Source organism: Tachysurus fulvidraco, chromosome 14, assembly GCF_022655615.1.
Source record: "Tachysurus fulvidraco isolate hzauxx_2018 chromosome 14, HZAU_PFXX_2.0, whole genome shotgun sequence".
In the NCBI taxonomy this organism is placed as follows: Eukaryota; Metazoa; Chordata; class Actinopteri; order Siluriformes; family Bagridae; genus Tachysurus; species Tachysurus fulvidraco.
Window position 1 is genome coordinate 11,532,759 of NC_062531.1, and position 18,173 is coordinate 11,550,931.

At 37.3% G+C, this 18,173-nt stretch overlaps 2 protein-coding genes across 5 annotated transcripts in view; one reads left to right on the forward strand and one right to left on the reverse strand.

Annotated features, from left to right (window-relative positions):
- Positions 1 to 18,173, reverse strand: part of slc16a4 (solute carrier family 16 member 4) — a 21,847-nt gene continuing 3,674 nt past the window's right edge. The window contains exons 2-10 of one of the 4 annotated variants that reach the window (XM_027166799.2): positions 15,137 to 15,266; positions 10,424 to 10,553; positions 10,126 to 10,258; positions 9,687 to 9,830; positions 9,371 to 9,532; positions 8,620 to 9,201; positions 5,808 to 6,019; positions 4,551 to 4,644; positions 1 to 2,748 (exon numbers count right to left, since the gene is read on the reverse strand). In XM_027166799.2, the coding sequence (XP_027022600.1) occupies positions 2,543 to 2,748; positions 4,551 to 4,644; positions 5,808 to 6,019; positions 8,620 to 9,201; positions 9,371 to 9,532; positions 9,687 to 9,830; positions 10,126 to 10,258; positions 10,424 to 10,553; positions 15,137 to 15,159 (1,686 nt within the window). In that variant the 5' untranslated portion in view covers positions 15,160 to 15,266 and the 3' untranslated portion in view covers positions 1 to 2,542. Of the gene's footprint in view, positions 2,749 to 4,550; positions 4,645 to 5,807; positions 6,020 to 8,619; positions 9,202 to 9,370; positions 9,533 to 9,686; positions 9,851 to 9,995; positions 10,259 to 10,423; positions 10,681 to 15,136; positions 15,267 to 18,173 lie in introns of those variants that run through there. The other 3 variants (XM_027166801.2, XM_027166796.2, XM_027166802.2) reach the window with 3 other exon arrangements.
- The window catches only part of prok1 (prokineticin 1), a 17,259-nt gene continuing 15,524 nt past the window's right edge, over positions 16,439 to 18,173 (forward strand). Inside the window, exon 1 of the transcript XR_007137741.1 lies at positions 16,439 to 17,405. The gene's annotated coding sequence lies outside the window, so the exon portion shown is untranslated. The remainder of the gene's footprint in view (positions 17,406 to 18,173) is intronic.

Sequence of the window (18,173 nt, forward strand, 5' to 3'; positions counted from 1 at the left end):
CATTTTCCATTTGCTTTAATTTCAGTTATGAAAACCTTCACAGTTGTAAGAATTCCACCTTTTTTGTTTTTAAAACCACTTCCAGAATTTATACAGTACCACATATCCATATATAAAAGACAGACTTTGTCCACACACAGTGAGTGGGCTACAATGAACTAGCATGTTTCTTATGTTACTTTGTAGTTGATGTATTTTTAGACTGCAATCTGTGGCTCATAGAGACGCCTTGGCTCCCCATGAGAAGAAAAAAAAACGTCTTAGGAGATTAAATAAGCAGTGTTTCCCAATCAGACTGCATGGATGTTTAAACACGAACAAAATTTTCATAATACAATTTTCTAAACAGTCCAGACTCAACAGGAGTGTATTCAATTTGTGCTCCTAAAAACTCTATTTACCATCTCACCATTTTGTCACTTTTTGATTTTTGTGAAATGGATATATATTAAAAAAAACAACTGTGCAGCACTCCGTCATACTCACAACAGTATATAATTAGCACTGAACAGTAATTAATGCTACCTTTCAGCAGTAGTACAGTGTATGTACCACTAGAGGACTCTGTGACAAAAGAAACTATGTGGCATCTAAGAAGCAACCACAAACAATTGGTAAGAAAAGGTTTGATTTTAAAGATAAATGAACAAGAAACTGAAAGCCTAAACACGCCTGAGAGTAAAATGCAAAGAAATAATAAAATAATAATAATAAAAAAAATAAATCTCTCTTGCATCTTTGGCTCATATCTCAATAGTTAGTACAGTTATGCAGTACACAAAAGGCAACTAATGGTGCTAAACAGAACACTACAGGAATTTAGATATAAATGACAGTCTTCAAAAACGGCATGTCTAAAACAAGGCTGTAGCTGTAAGCACAATGCCCTACATTTTTTAGACTGAGCCCTTGAAGTATTCTCACTCCTGTCAGGTTTAAATCGGTTTAAAGCCGTTTTGTTTTGGAAATTCTTTTCATCTTAGTCAGTGGTTGCTGGCACAAATGTAATTTGGGACCACCGGCTGGGGAAAAACCCATGTCCAAGGTCCAGAGGCACAGTGACCCAAATCCACAATCAAGTATACTTTAAAACAATAATAATCAATTTACGTAGTGTTTAATTCTCATAAGTTGACTGGAACTTATAGCAGATCATCGAAATAAACCAATATGAGTTGCTGTTTGCAAAGAAAAACCTTGACCTCAAACCAGTAGACAAATTGCATAGAAAATAATCAGCATTTTAAGGCTAATATTTAAATATAATGTTGATTGCTCCATTCAGTAACTGTTATGTTATGTTACAGGAAATGTTATTATAGAATGCTATGTTATTATAGCATGTATACATTATCTGTCTCATATATATTATTCTATATATTTGGGAGACATTAAATGAAAAGTTGCATGTTTTCTTAAATTGAAAGGTTGGTAATAAGATAAAAGTATATAATGTGATACAAGAAGTTACAGGTGCATCTCAATAAACTAGAATGTTGTGGAAGTTCATTTATTTCAGTAATTCAACTCAAATAGTGAAACTCGTGTATTATATAAATTCAGTACACAAAAACTGGAGTAGTTTAAGTCTTTGGTACTTTAATATGTGATGATTTTGGCTCACATTGTACAAAAACCCAGCAATTAATCTAAAAAAAATTTGAATATAGCGACATATCAATCAGCTAATCAACTCCAAACACCTGCAAAGGTTTCCTGAGTGATCGAAATGGTCTCTCAATTTGGTTCACTGGGCTACACAATCATGGGAAAGACTGCTGATCTGACAGTTTTCCAGAAGACAATCATTAACACCCTTCACAATTTCATTTTCCACACACTCACCCACACTGCCAAAAGCACCAAAAGTAGGTTAAATGACCATGGTGTTGGTGTGCTTGGCTGGCCAGTAGGCTCACCACACCTGAATCCCATAGAGAATCTATGCTGTATTGTCAAGAGTAAAATGAGAAACAAGATACCAAAAATGCAGATGAGCTGAAGGTCACTGTCAAAGAAACCTGGGCTTCCATACCACCTCAGCAGTGCCTCAGACCGATCACCTCCTTGCCGAATTGAGGCAGTAATTAAAGCAAAAGGAGCACCTAGAAAGTATTAAGTACGTATACAGTAAAGGAACATACTTTCCAGAAGGCCAACAATTCACTAAAAATGTTTTTTTATATTGATCTTATTAAGTATTCTATTTTTTGTGATACAGTAGTTAATTGGTTGTTTTTTGTTAAATGTAAACCAAGTCATTTTCCATGACATACTAATTTATTGAGATGCACATGTATTTGCTTCATTGGAATTTAGAGACCACATCATCTGTAAAACCATCCATGATGGTGTCTGCAAACATTGTGACTAAGTTGGTCATTCACTGTGAGTCCTAAAAAAAACCTCCTCCTCTCTAAAGACTGGTGCCTTTACATTATATTACAAAGTCGAGTTCAAATCCGCTGTGGGAGGATGAAGTACTTTTTTTTTCTCAAATATTCCTTTTTAATTTTTTGTTTGCCATGGCTATGCGGTGTAGCTATACCACCCCATTTCTTTGAGAGGCTGCACAGAAGCAGCAGCTGCTCCACCCCAGTTCTTTATTGAGCAGCTCCTGCTGCTTTTTTCTGGCCTGCCAGTGCTGAGCAAGTGGCTCCAGGAAGAGAGAGATTGATGAGAGCAGGTAACACACACCAGCTAAGTAGAAGGAGCAGTCGTAGGTTAGGGTGTAGTCGTACAGGAAACCTGGGAGACACGAGTAAGGAGTCAAACATTTGATGTTCTTGATACATGGAAGTCATGTTTGAGCAAGACTATATTTAGCAAGGTTCAATTTACTTCTCACTTACATTTTTCTTAAACCATAACAAAGATATTTCATTGCAAAGAATAACTATATTTAATCAAATGAAATAACATTAAACCAAATTAAAAAATGTTTGTTTCTAAGAATTTCTTTCTGTTATGGTGCTTGTAATTCTATATGATGCACTAGCCAAGCTGAGGCAGCGCTCTCCCTAGCTGAGGCTCAGGTGTACATGGTTTGGTTTAGTGTGTCTGTAGGACTAAGGTCAGGGAGTACACTGCCTGTTGGAGAAAGCTGTTACCATTACTGAGTGAGAGGCCCAGTGTGGAAGCTGCATACCGCCCTAAACCACAGCCAATTTCACGGAGGCTTGGGATTTGGGGGGGGTCCTTTAAGGGATATTTATGGTCCTTTAAGGCTATACAATCCTTGTTAGCTATACAATCTTCCTGTATGCAAAACACTGAACTGTTCTCAGGCACAAACAATTAAGATTTAAGACAATTAAGACTTAATTCACATTCGTATCATCCCTGCAAGTAAAGGAAGTAAAAGGTGTTACAATTATTATTTTAAGTTTTGTATTGTAATTATTGTAATACAGGGGAATAGAAAAGAATGGATTTGGTTTGATTGGTAATATTCAAGAAAATTTGTGGTTTTATTCAGTCAAAACCAAATGACACACTTGATATGACATTTTACTCAGGTTCTTTGTAGAAGGCAGTAGCACAGAAACCTATTGACAGCTTGCTAATAAAACTATAGTAGTAGAAGGGGGTGAGCAAATTTTAAGATTTTTAAACAGTTTTTTTTTTAAATGGTTATGACGGTTTCAAAAAACAGCTCGGCAAGATTTGCCTCTGTTCCTAGGAATGGTATATAGCCTTATGACCAGCTGGTACACAGTGACTTTTCAAAGCACCTTTCTCTTACATACTGTACACAGCCTTCTCCCATTGAGATCCTACACTTCCCCCACCCAGAAAGAGTAAACATACCCCATATTGCAATAGGGCCTGCACCACCCCTCCTAAATAGGGGCCTGTCTAAGGGTGAGTGTATACAATTTCTGAGAATTTTATCTGTGACCATAACGGCATGTACCAAGCATGTTCCAGGCATGTTTCAAGCAGACATTATGGCAATACAACCAAACCATTTTCTCAACTTACAGCAGATTTAATTTCAGCTGAATTTCAAACACTTCATATTCATACACAATGAACAGAGTGAGATCTGTGATTTTTAAATATTTAATCCAAACCCCAATCACTTTATAATTATACATAATATCAAATAACTTGAACTTGTGTTCCTTGTCAATGTACAGTTAAGGATTAAGAAGCTCTATATGCCACCGATAAATAGCCAAAATATGTATTAAATAGTGATTCTAATATTTGAATAGCTGTATGAAATTAATCAAAATCATTCTGTACTGAGAATCAGAGACACAGATCACTGGCTGCATAATGTTTGAGGACTACTTGTACTAACAAAAAAGAAAAACATGCAACTGAGCAATTAGTGTGTTGCTAAATAAAGAAAAGTGACATGATCTGCCTAGCGGTGGCAAAAGGAGATATATTTGTTCCCCCTTTAAGAGCAATGACACACTTCCCAAAGTGTACCTCCCAATGCATTTTAATACTGCCTGTTCTGAACCACTCTTAATTCAGTGACAGCATATGCAGCATTATTTAATAATTTGTTTATGATTCTGGAAAAAAAAACCTACCGGCCAATGGAGGACCTGTTAGACAGCCAAGACCCACAAAGAACATGGAAAACCCCATAGAGTTATTCACTTTTTCAGACCCTACCAAGTCAACCTGGAAAAGAAAGAATTGTGAGTGTTTGTAAAGTGAATAGTTACTTAAATGTAAACAGTGTAATAGTACCTAGGCTAGAATTTTTTATTTTTTTTTACATGTGACAAATTGAAGGAAAGCAACATAAAATATCTTACGAAGATGCTGAGCCACTTGTTAGAGCAGCTTTAATGTGCTAGGCACAGAATTAAATGTCCAATAAGATAACAAGATATCATAAGGGGGGGTTCACAAACTTCACAAAGTTGGAACACTGCAATGTCAACACAACATCTTGTCATTGGTGTAGATCCTCCATACTTTTATAAACACTGTCTTTGGTCAGTTCTTTTTGTTCATTATTCTTAATAGTTGAACACTTGTAAATTTAAAAAGTTGGTCCAAAATGCTGCTGCCAGAGATAACATCATCCAAACTCCTATCAGAATTAACATGGACTTCCTGTTAAATTGCCTGATTATCTACACAATTGCCTGATAGAGCAACACAAGCCACAACATTATCAGTCTAACCGACTTGCACACACACACACACACACACACACACACACACACACACACACACACACACACACACACACACACACACACACACACACACACACACACACACACACACACACACACACACACACACACACACACACACACACACTCCATTAGCTCTGGCTTGTCCTGTTCTTTTTTAGTTTTGTTTTTCACTTTCTCAAACTCACAACATTTAGGCTTAAAGGTAAATTACTGAAATATTTGGCAAAGCTCTAAAACAGCAGCTACAGGTGTACATTATCATTGTATTTTTTATTTTCTTTTGTTCCTTCACATTTCTTTTTTAAATTATTAAACCCTTTTCAATCCAAGATAGCTAATGTATCTAGCCAATGAACTTCATTTAATATCAGATAAACAATAAAGAATAACCCTAGTAGCCTGTAATAATAATAATAATAATAATAATAATAATAATAATAATAATAATAATAATAGTAGTAATAATAATAATAATAATAATCAGTACATTGAATCTAAATGAAGTAGATAAGTAATATGTAATATAGTAGAATGAATCACAGTGATCCACTTCCTCTTTGGATAAAAGAAAAAAGCTGATAGTACATCCTAATGACAAAGCATATTGTCTCTGAGTGCTAGTTAAGTACTCACCAGGACCGGCAGGAGCAGAGCCATGTAACCTCCACAAAAGATAGCAAAGAACACGGCATAGATCATGAGCTGGATATAGGAGGTGGCGAGGGGAGAGAGCAGGTTGACGATCCCACACAGAATCAGATAGGCCTTGTGGTAGTGGTACTTATGGACCAGGTTCCTGTCTGTCACCCAGCCAGAGGCCAGCTGAGCCACAGTTTCTGTTATACCTGTGTGAGACAAGAACCCATTCATCCCACACTGCATCAGTAAAAATCACAGATGTGAAGCATTATAAGAAAAGACTCTCTGTAATGGAACTCTGTCAGTAATGTTGCTAAAAGCATTAATCGACAGAACACAGTGAACAGTTACTCTCTGTTGTGGTGACTGGCTCCATTACTCTCCATTACACTTATATTATACACCTAATTTTTTCACAGTCAAAAATCACACCCTGTATAATTATTCTTTTTTCATCAGCTGATTTTAAAATGCATAATTAGGGATATTTATCGCCTATTTCTGGCAGTTTTCGAATTCATATTTCAGATGCTTGCATAAAAACCATCAAAAGGGGGACAGACTTCTGTATCATGGATCCTTAACTGTTCGTTAAAAATGCATTATTTTAGAAATGTATGCAATAGTTTTAACTTCAGAGCCACAACAGCATACAGAGCCACAAAAGCAATTAATAGGAGGCCCAGAGAATGTAGGAAACATGTCCCGAATAGACAGTATCGAATAGACAGTCCATAAGGTCATCCGTTAAATGTAGGCCACTTTTAATGCAGTGCCAGTATCAGAGCACACACAGTGATGTGCTTCGCAGTGGTCAGACATGAAGCAAAACAGCTGGACAATGTTTGTCTGTCCTCACATCACCAGAGGCTTTATCCTGGTGTGCCCCTACTTGAACACAGAGACATTTCGGGATTTGCTTGTATGTTTAAGGCGCAGCAGGTCCAGTGAAACTCACAGCTGTCTTTATCATGAACCACACAATTACACTTCAATAGCAAGAAAATAAAATGGAACTTTTAAATCCCTTTACCATTTGGCTATCCCACAATTAAAAGTCTAGCATACAAGAAGCTGAATTCAGCAGTCAGTTCAACAGCACAGGTGTTTGTGCTTTTATTGTGTTACCCAAACAACCACTAAAAAAGAGGGAATGCAGTGTCCCCACTACATAAAAAAAAAAAGACAATGAACTCATGCTGGGGGACGACGGACCAAATGCATGTCCAATTTCCCAGTCCACTCATTAAGTGCACAAGCGTTTTTGGCTGCCCTCTTCTCCTGCTATTATGCTCCAGTGCTCCCCAGTACAATGTCAGCCACTTTAAAGGCGGTTGTGGATTTGGAAAGCCTCGCCGTTGCTTAGCGACTTCCCCAGCTCGGTCACACAGAGTGGACCACTATGAGGAGACACTTTTAGTGGCCTGAGTCGCCCTCAATCTCCCACACTGTCCTACTTCGAAAAAGGCTCTGAATGAAGGACCCCTTTTCCTTAAAAAATGTCATCAATATCAGACTGACAACAACTACTTACTTTTAATTATTAAGAGAATCAATTAGATGCCTAGGTTACTTGGACAATCAAGACAATATCAGATCCTTTTATGTGTAGACCTTGAAGTCTGACCCAGGTCTCAAGACGTTGACTGATTTATTTATAACCATGCACAAACCGCCAGTTTCAGAAATAGCAAAATCTGATACAGTACCTCAGGTTTTAGGCAATTTGTTTGAGTGACAATTTAAAGGAAAATCCAATGGCTGAAATCATTGCTGCAAATAAATTCAAAGTTACAGTATTGTAACTGATCACTTTCTTCTATGATGAAACATTTTCATCCTGATGGGAGTCCAATGCACAGACATCCGACTCAATATCCCATTTTAACAGAACAGTTACAGAAGAATTTGAGCAAACACAATTCTCCAGCACCATCATCAAAATAACTGATAGAATATATTTTAAAAGAATCGTGCTCCCTCAGAATGATTTTCAGAGATTGTAGAACCTGCGGCTCAATGTCTTACTAACATTATTTTACACGTGGCGTTTTCTTTCATTTCAGAATCAAAGTGCATTTAAGTCTAATTTATGTTTGGATTTTTGTAAACATACACATTTAATGACTATTTTAATGTGTTTAACATTACATTTAATGATTAATTTGTCCATATTAAAAAACATATATATTTGGAAAGGAGGTATTTTTCTCTGATGTAGGTTGGGATACTTCTGAACCCAAAAGCTCTGGCCACTGGGATAAAGTTCATCTTTTATGTAAGATTCATTACATAACCCTGTAGATTCACAGTAGCCTACAAATAATTAATGTGTAGACATTGACATAGGCTTTGTGCATCTACCTTTAAACTATTCATTCAAATATGGTTCAGTGCAAAGCAAGTAACAAGCATGACAAACATCACACAAAATTCAACTCAAAGATCAAATATAGCCCCCTGATGACGTTCCACTGTAGCTGTCACAGTTTGTTTATGGTTTGTCATATACCAATTGCTTTAAATTAGAGATTAGTATTAGAATACAAATGTAATTACAGTATAGACTGTACAACATGGGACTGACAACACATATATATAACACCTATATTTGTCCACTTGACTCATTACTATTACTAGAAAATCTGGCTACTTACACTGAGCCAGCCTTAAAATCTGAAAATCTATTAAGTCTTCCTATTGACTGACTATAAAATTCATTCCTACAGCAGCAAATGATATACAGGTTACACGATTCTAAAATTACACAGATGCTGACAACCAGGATCGATTTCCTGATACTAACCTGCCACAGATATGATGAAAGATGCATCCATGGGGTCAATGCCCAAAGTCCTGGCTCTTGCTGATAGGTGGAAGTAGGGGATAAAGTAGGCTAACTGACTGAAAACCAGTGACCAAGTATATATGAAAAAAAAAGGATTTTTTAAGAGTGACAAGTCAAAGATTTTGGCTTTTTTGGTTGGAGTCTTCTCCTGTACCATGGAATTCACCATCAGTTTGGCATTTGTCTCTTGACAAACCTTTACTGGAGAATTGTCCAGTTCATTGGCACCATTCTGGGTCAGGTTTGTTAGTTCTAAAGCTTGCAGCTTACTCTGTCCATGAGATGTGTTCTCAATGATAAGTATATCCTTGTGTATGGAAGGATCTTCTGTTTTGGCAATGCCATTAGACATGGCTAGATTAAAATTTTCACTGTTGTCAAGAGGTCCCTTCTCCATTTGGGTCAGAGAGACAGGCAGATCTCTGCTGAGGCTGGGGTTAGATGGTAGAGGAAAGGAAGCAGGCTGCACTTGGATGGGCCGCAGCAGCATTGCAGAGGCCACCAGGTTCAACATCAGACCACCCAAAATCAACAGAGCTCCTACACAATCAGACAGATCAGTTCAATAATCTGCATTAATGAAGTTTCTTAGAAGTCTGATATAGACTTCTGTTCACGTAGTTCTTTCTTTTATATATTGAATTAAAAAAGAGAAGGTTTTAAAAGAAAAAGAAAATACTTTACATATGATACTCTGTGTCATATTTACCCTGCCATGCATACTGATCCATAAGCAGCTGTGTGAAGGGTGCCAGCGCGAAGGTTAAGCCCATGCCAGAGCGCCCAATGGAGTATGCCGTGGCTAACCTCTTACGGAAATAAGTTGCAGTCACAACAGATGAGGCTTGGTACAACAGTGCAAAGCCAAGACCTGAAGAATAAGTATTTAATTTTTGGAATTTTATAAAGCAAAATAAAAACAAGAAAAACAAAACATATTTTCGGTTTTATCATCAATTATCATCTAGGATTAATAGCATCTAGTTACGTAATGTATACCTAGGTCTATGTACTCAAAGACTCACCCACCACCATCCCCATGCTGAGGTACAAGTAAAGGACACTGTTAGCAAACATGCTGATGATAAATCCTGCAGTCACCAGTAAGGCTCCCAAGATAGAAGTGACTCTGTTCCCCAGCCTAGCGCAGGCTACAGAGGCCAAAGGACCTGGTGGTACAGGCACAACACTATTTGGAGGTATGCAAAGACCAGAGTAAAGAAATGAATGAAAATACAATTTACAGATCCAGGTTGCTAGTATCGTATTCATAGTTGGTAAGCCATTTCAGGGGTGCGACTTTACAGTTCCAACATCTACACAAGGAACTGTACCTTGTCATTCTTGCAAGGCTATGCAACCCTCATATTCGTCTGACTTCCTGGATGCAGTGAGTGCTACAGAAATAGGTGGAACTGTTTGGCCGCGTGTAAGGGATGGTTGTTATAGGGACAGCAGGTCTACCTCCTGAGAGTCTGATGCTGGACATGATGGAGCCGATCCAGCTGATGCTCTCGGACGAGCCACCGAACTCGTCCTGCAGCACCACGAAGAAGATCCCAAAAGTCTTCAAGGTCCCCATAACCAGCACGTTCACCTGGTAGACAACAAACAGCACAAATCAAAATGGCAAAATTACTGTGGTAAGAGATTGCTAGAAATCACAATCTTAGAGATCATCAGTGATCAAATTCTGGACAAAGTGACTGTTGCTGCAAAAGAAAAAGCAGTCTTGAGGTAGGTACTGTTGTTAAAGACCCACCAGAAAGCAGTGTAGCACGACCATCCAGCCCCAGCCTCCGTCGGGTGGCTCCACGTAACGCATCGTCTCTTCTTTCTTGGCAGCTTTCAGCTTCTTCTCATACTGCATGAGTTTGCTTGCTTTGCCCTCACTGAAAACACATTGATTCTCATTTAAAATCAACATCCACTGACAGTCAATCACTGGACATAACCACCTTACATTTAAGTCTTTTTGCAGCCCCCTGAAGAAGCCTTATTTTAAATAAATGCAAAAAAACTGCCTATATAGCTGACCAAATCAGGTTAAAGTCCCAACTCTCCACTGTTTAACAGAACTGTTCTGAGGCTGCTGGGTTTGGTGCAGTCCTCATAAATCTTTAATCTTTGTCCTTCTCAGATTGCACTAGGTCACAGTGCATCTTAAGCATGTTATGTTTGGTAGCTAAAATCTGAAAAAATAAAAGAATGATTCTGCGTACTTTCTTAAAAAATCTTCCTAACATGTGCAATCTGTGTTATTTTAAAACAAACAAACATATTAAAAGAAAACCTGCTTTGAAATGAGTGACAATGACAAGAGTAAAAATAATCTTTTACAAGAATAAGTTGATCTTGGTTCTCAGAATTGCCTCAAGGAACAAATGACATGTTTACTTAACCAAGCATATATGTCATAAAATTACTTTATTTGTTGAAATTCCTAGAATTTCCTTTTGTATTTAAATGTTCTTGTCCATGTCAGTAAACCCACGGCATTGCCATGCCTTGGAATTAAACCGTATTAAGATACAGCAATAATTTCTATTTTACTTAATCAGGTCATGCTAATATTCTTTTTCATATTAAGACCGTATTAAGATATAGCAATAATTTCTATTTTACTTAATCAGGTCATGCTAATATTCTTTTTCATATTATTAAATGGTGAAACACACCATGTGAAACATCTCATTTTGGCTGAAAGACAAGACCTTATAATTCTGAGATCTTAATGGAATAATAAAATAACAACAAACTTTGATGTTGGCTTTGACGATGCAAGTATTCGCAAAGGCCGGTGCTTTTTGGAGGCGAGTGGACATAAGGGTCAGTGTTACTTGTGGAAGCAATTAGACAAAAAGCTAGGGTGCCAAAACATTTGGAGTTAAGTGGAGACGAGCATGTGATGTCATCCGAATATTCTTGAGGAAGTTCCCCACATAGGGCTGAGTGTTTTGATATGTCCATGTTGTGCAAATTTTTTATTTTCACCTGACATCATGTGACATCACCTGATGTGATCAGAATACCTGTGAGGAAGTTCCCCTCATTGTTCTGAGTGTTTTGCTATGTCACATGTCCATGTTGTAAAAAGTTTTTTGATTTTGCATATTTTGGGGGCAGGGCTGCAGCATAACCAAAAGGCATGTCTGTACACCAATTTAAAACTTTGTTCAGAGTATCACCCTAAAGGAGCTGACCGAGTTTGGTGTAAATAGTTAGAAAGCTTGCCGAGTTATAAACCTCCAAATTTTATAATGGGAGTCTATGGGAAAAAAGGGCCAATTTGAGACCCGGTATCAGAAGTACCGGTACTCGAATCGCTTAGAAAACTAAAAGCAACAAACTTCAGACCAGTTTCTACGACCTACGCGAATTTGGTGCATGTGGCTCGAAAGCCCTAGGAGGAGTTACAATCTATAAATTTTTGTCTAAGCTTAAATAGGAAAACAGGATGTTGGCTTCTAGAAAGCCAACATAAATAGTATTACAATAATGGAAGTGATTGGGCAAACAAATACTACCTATGAGGTGAATTGCAACATTTCAGCAATACACAGTTCTTTAACTAAGACTTATTTTTAATGATGTACTTTTAGGCACATATTTTCTAGTCATGACAGAAATGTTATGTTTACAGTAAGCTGTTAGCAACTGTAATTGTGGGATCCTGCAAGATACCAGAAGAGGTTTTTACACCAATTTGGATGGGAGCAGGTGGTCAAACATGAAGCTCATGGGAAAAAAATGTGAGCATATTGGATGTGACATAATGCTTGCATAAAAAAATATTACCTTATTCATTCATTCTGTCATTAGCTGTTTATCTGATTCAGGGTCTGTGTCTTGTAACACATGATGTACACATGTAAAAGTTGTGTGCAGGCAACACTACAGAAACAAGGAACACATAATACGAGGCTCTGAGGTTCCATATTAGATGCAGAAATACACTGCAAAATAAAATGTTGGCTACTTAATGAAACACAATCATGTAAAGAACATGTTATTTTTTTTTTTACCTTGAAGCAGGCAGCATTTGGCCTATTGTTTAGAATTTTAGGGTAATTGTAAATGTAAAGAATTCACTAAATCATTTCTTGTACCATTACTACCGCTGAAGTGCTCAACTCAATGTGCTTTATAACTACATTTTTTCTAGAAGCTGCTAAATCAATAATGATTAACATTATTGCTTGTGTGCTAATACACACTCCACTGAGCAGAAATGGCCATGTTGAGAGGCCTAGCCCAAATCTGTCAAAAACTACTTAGCGGATTAGAGAAAGTTGAATTGTAACTGTGTTGTGGGCAAAAGTATTACTTTACATGTGAAACTCTGTGACTGCCACAGAGCATTTGTGCGCATATGTACATGCTGTCATTGCATCTAAATCAGTTCAGTGAATTGATACTTGGCTTGATACCTTAATTTCCCCGAAAAGATTGGAAAGTTTGAGGTTTATAAAACAAAAAGTGAGTGAGTTTTTTTACTTACACAGGAGAATCGAATGGACTTCTGTTTTTAAGGTGAGAGAATTTTATGGACATTAGACTCCACAGAGATATGTATTGGACTGGATACCACCTCCTCACTGATTTAGTTTTTTTAAGTCTTAAAATGGTGGTTGAAATTCTACATGGGGCCCATTTCAGTTATGTATTATAAACAGATGCATGATGTCGTAAAACAGACTGGCAGCCAGCATTCCAAAACCAGCTATGATAGGATGAAGCGCATTTATTTAAAACATTATATATATATATATATAGTAACCACTGACTCAACAGATCAAAACAGTTTAAACAGGACAAAAATTCTTAAAAAGAATGCAAGGTACTTAATCTGTTTAGATTACAAATGAAAAAAAACATTCATCATTAACTGAAATATATATAATGGAATACACACACACACACACACACACACACACACACACACACACACACACACACACACACACACACACACACACACATATATATATATATATAAATGTTTTACAGTAAAACTGGCCAATCATCAGACTTTTGTCACTGCTGTTAGGTTCTTTTGTCTGGAGGCACATCATTGCAAGAGACCTCTGTTTCTTAATTAAACAGGCCAGGTATGGTGCACTCATAGAATATCAGAAAATCCAATGTCCAAAACTCTGATGCTACGGGTGGTATCCATTCTGGAATGGTTCCGGTAGGTTTGGAAGCCTTCTCTTTATGTGTTTCATGACTAGCTGCTCAGAGCACTTCGTGATGATAGGTGTGAATGTGATGGGCCAGTAGTCATTGAGGCAGGTCACAGACAACTTCTTGAGATGATGATGCCCAGGGATGACGATGGTCATATTGAAGCACACAGGGAAATCTGTTTGGCTCAGTGCAACTTTAAGGATATCCAGACACTGGCATGCCAATCAGCACAATCTCTGGGCACCCAGCCAGGTATGCTATCAGCCAGTTCTGAGTTGTGGATATAGGATGTCCTGTTCTGACATCGGGTCTGGTTCTCACCTCTGATATTGAAATGAAATTTGAGTTACAGATGCTGATGGTAATTTTTAAATAGGGGAAGCACACAAGCCTATTACTGAAAAATATATCTATGTGTTCTGCTGGTGTTTTATCTCAGGATGCCAGATCTGCTGGTTTGGCTTCATGTATAATTCTTTAAAAAAGACATCAAAAGTCTTATTAATGCTAAGTAAAAGCTTTACACCAGGGCAAGACCCAGAATTAGGGGTTCAAAGTTCCAAGTTCTCTTAGGTATTGCTTTAAACTTTAACATTCACATTCCAATTCATGATTAATTAAAAAAACACTTTATATTCAGTAACCACTGGCTTAACAGACCAAAACAGTTTAAACAGTACAAAAATTCTTAAAAAGTACACCAAGTAATTAATCTGAAACAGATTTTAAACATAAGTTACTAATGAAAAACATTCATCTTTAATTGAAAACATGTAGTTTAATGGCGAAAACTGAAATGCTTTACAGGATTCACCCACTTAAATAGAACTAGAGGAAGGAAGCTACCTGTTCAAGCCTAATGTTGATATTAGACAACCAAGCATCTACCAAATTTAATTGTAATGTATTTTTGAACTTGGTTAAAAAACTGCACTTTAAAAAATACAGACAGTACTTGCATTTGTAAATGAATGCTGTGTCTGTGAAAACGATCTGGGTTTATATGAGCCTGCAGACTCACAGAGGGAAAACTGAGACCATAGTTTACCCATTTGTGTAGGATTGAGCAAGATCTATATTGAAACAGATCCTATTAACAAACTATAAAAAGTCTCTGATCTCTCAAAGTGCTCTGTTAGATCAACAACGTGAACACATCATGTACAATCGATAATTGTACACTCAGTTACCACTCGTTTTTGCACTTGATGAGAAACTGAACTGAATGTTCTGTCTTTCAACTGACTTGTGATATAAGAGAGTACAGTAGTACTTGCAACTTTACCTGCTGTGTTCTTTCGGCAGCATATTATATGATTCGATGGGAATGAAATGAAGAAACTTTGCAGAGCTTATATTCTTAGTGTCATCCTCGAGACAGACAGCAAGAAAGCCTTATTCTTGTACTGTGAGACCTAAAACAATAGAAAATTGTCAACCCTAGAATTAAAAAACAATTGTCAAAGAAAGAAAGAAAGAAAGAAAGAAAGAAAGAAAGAAAGAAAGAAAGAAAGAAAGAAAGAAAGAAAGAAAGAAAGAAAGAAAGAAAGAAAGAAAGAAAGAAAGAAAGAAAGAAAGAAAGAAAGATACAGTCCCTCAGTGTGCTCAGGCAATCTATAGGTTTTAGGTGAACTTTCAGACTTTGTGCATTTCAAATGGAATTCAGAGAAAAATCTTTACAGGGTTCATTTCTGTAGACACAAAGTGATTGTAACATATCTATGAGCAAAAATACTGATTTAATGATTTTTAGGTCTGTGTTCTGTCTGGGTGGTTTGGCCAATCTGTTTTCATCCCTCCTCGTAGACATACTGTTTAAAACCAGGCAAGAAAGTATGGTCTTAGAAGTCAGTGATTAAAACACATTTTTTTCTTCAGTGATGCCAAGGTAGAACAGAACAGAATCTTGGATTACCTACTTCTAGACCATCCACTTCCAGTACAATTCTGGTTTTATTCTAATTCTAATTCTACTTTTATTTTATTACATACACATTTTAAAACTGGTATACCCTATTCAAATATTGTAGCTTATATAGCTATACAGTGAGCCAAGCTTAAACAAGCCTGCACTAGCATGCAGATAATTTCGCAGTCATCTCAGTGCTGCAGTGAAATGCAGAGTGCATGTATATGCTGCGGTAAATCAAGGCTTTTCCTGAGGGAGGGAGGGAAGGAGGGAGGGAGCAAAGGGGCCGAGGAGGAGGGAGGTGGAGCAGGAAGCTGTGCAACAGCATTGGGAGAGATGCCTTTTCTTATTACCTCACTGCACTGCAGGCCTGTGTGTTCTGCTGAAGTGTATCTGAGGAAAAGTCTGCAAAGACTCAGAAATGTTTTCAGTTTTACACAAGTGTTTTAAATGTGATTAAACTGTAATTTGTTTTCTGTCACCTCTGGGGGGAAAAATAGTCCACAGTCCATTTACAGCATTTAGCAAACACCCTTATCCAGAGCGACTTACATTTTATCTTATTTTTATACTACTGAACAATTAGGGTTAAGGGCCTTGCTCAGGGGCCCAGCAATGGCAGTTGGTGGATGTAGGAATCGAACTCACAACCTTCCGCTTGGTAGCCCAACACCTTAACCACGAGACTACCACATCCCGTCCACTAGGCCGTCCACTAACCACTAGGCTACCACATTCCATCCAGTCCACTTTATATTGTCTTTGCAAAATAATGATTATAAGTTTCCTGACTTTAGGAAGTAGAAATTAAAAGATCCATTCACTCATTAAAAGATCCACATTTAATAGTAGTATTTTGTAGATTTTGACACTTACATAATATTTACCACCAAATCCATGTACAAATGGGATAAAGGACAATTAAAATCTCAGTTTGACTTGAAAACTGGATAAATAAATATTTTTGACTGACATCCTTCTGTATAGGACTTCCTGCCTGCTTGGTTTATCTATAACAGTTTTACTTCACTTCAGAAATGTTTGCAATCCAGTTGTATACTGAATATGTATAAATTAATCACTTTTTAATATTTTACATTTTATTATGCTGATAAAACATGTTTAATGATGAAACCACAGATTTGCTTGAATGTTGTAGTCCTAAACGCAATGTAGCAGCTTTGAAAAAATAAATGGCGGATCAATTTACTAGAGCCAGGATCAATTTACTAGAGCCAGGCTTTTGTTCATTTAACACGTCTTATTTTAGTAGAAATTTAATCTCAGAAATGTTACTCAAAATTTGCTACCCAAATGTTACCCAGGCACCCAATTTTACACTAGTGGTCATTATTCAAATAAGTTGCAAAATAAATAAAAAATACAGTCAAGACAGTGACAAGGTGAGAAATAACAATATATTGCTTCAGTTGGATTGGATTCATTGGCACTTTTTTCATACCACCCGATAAAGTCAAAAACGTGCTAACACAACAGCTCAAAAGGACAGAGATCCGGTGACTGCACTGGGCAATCATTACAGACAGAATTCCAGCCGACTGCTTCTTCCATAAATAGGCCTTGCATCATTTGGATCAATGCTCTGGGTCATTTTCCTGTTGTAGGACAAAACTGGCTCCACAGGGTATGTAAACCTTTCTTGTTTAATATTCCTTTTACCATGTACAAATATGTTACTAGTACCAGAGCACTACCAGACCATCACTAAGCACCTCAAGAACTCCTTCGGCATCTTTCCATTTGTTCTGCACCTTACAAATGTTCTTCTCTGTGGTCCAAACACCTCACACTGCAACTGTCTATCTCAATTTATTTCTATAATTCCAATGTGTGTATTATTTTCCCATTTTGATGTTTTTCATTTATTGGCCACTTTGCCTTAGAAGGCCAGTATCCCTGAGACTTTTTTTTTTTGACTTGTTAATCTTAGGTACCATTTACTGCTCGCTGAGAACCTGTGAGGAGTCTTGTTTCTCAAACTAGAGACTCTACTAAAAACAAACTAGAGATGTATTTATCCTCCTGCACAGTTTTGCAGCAAGTCCTCCCACTTCTTTTTTTTTTTAGGGCCATTTTGCACTGTTCTTCGTAAAATATCTTTTATTCCTGGGCAATTTCTCACACGGAATAGCTTAGGGCCATTTTTCACTGTTCTTCTGAAAGGTACACACCTTACTACACACCTTTGTAAAATATCTTCTATTCCTGGGCAATTTCTCACACGGAATAGATTTCTTCCATCAAAACAAAGCTCTTTCAGTTTGTCCATTGAGAGATAATGAACCCAGGTTGCTAAATGACCTTGCTAAATCCCTGCACAACGATCTTCAGCCACAGCTCGCAACCTTGGGGTAACCATGGACAATCAACTGTCATTTTCGTCTCATGTTGC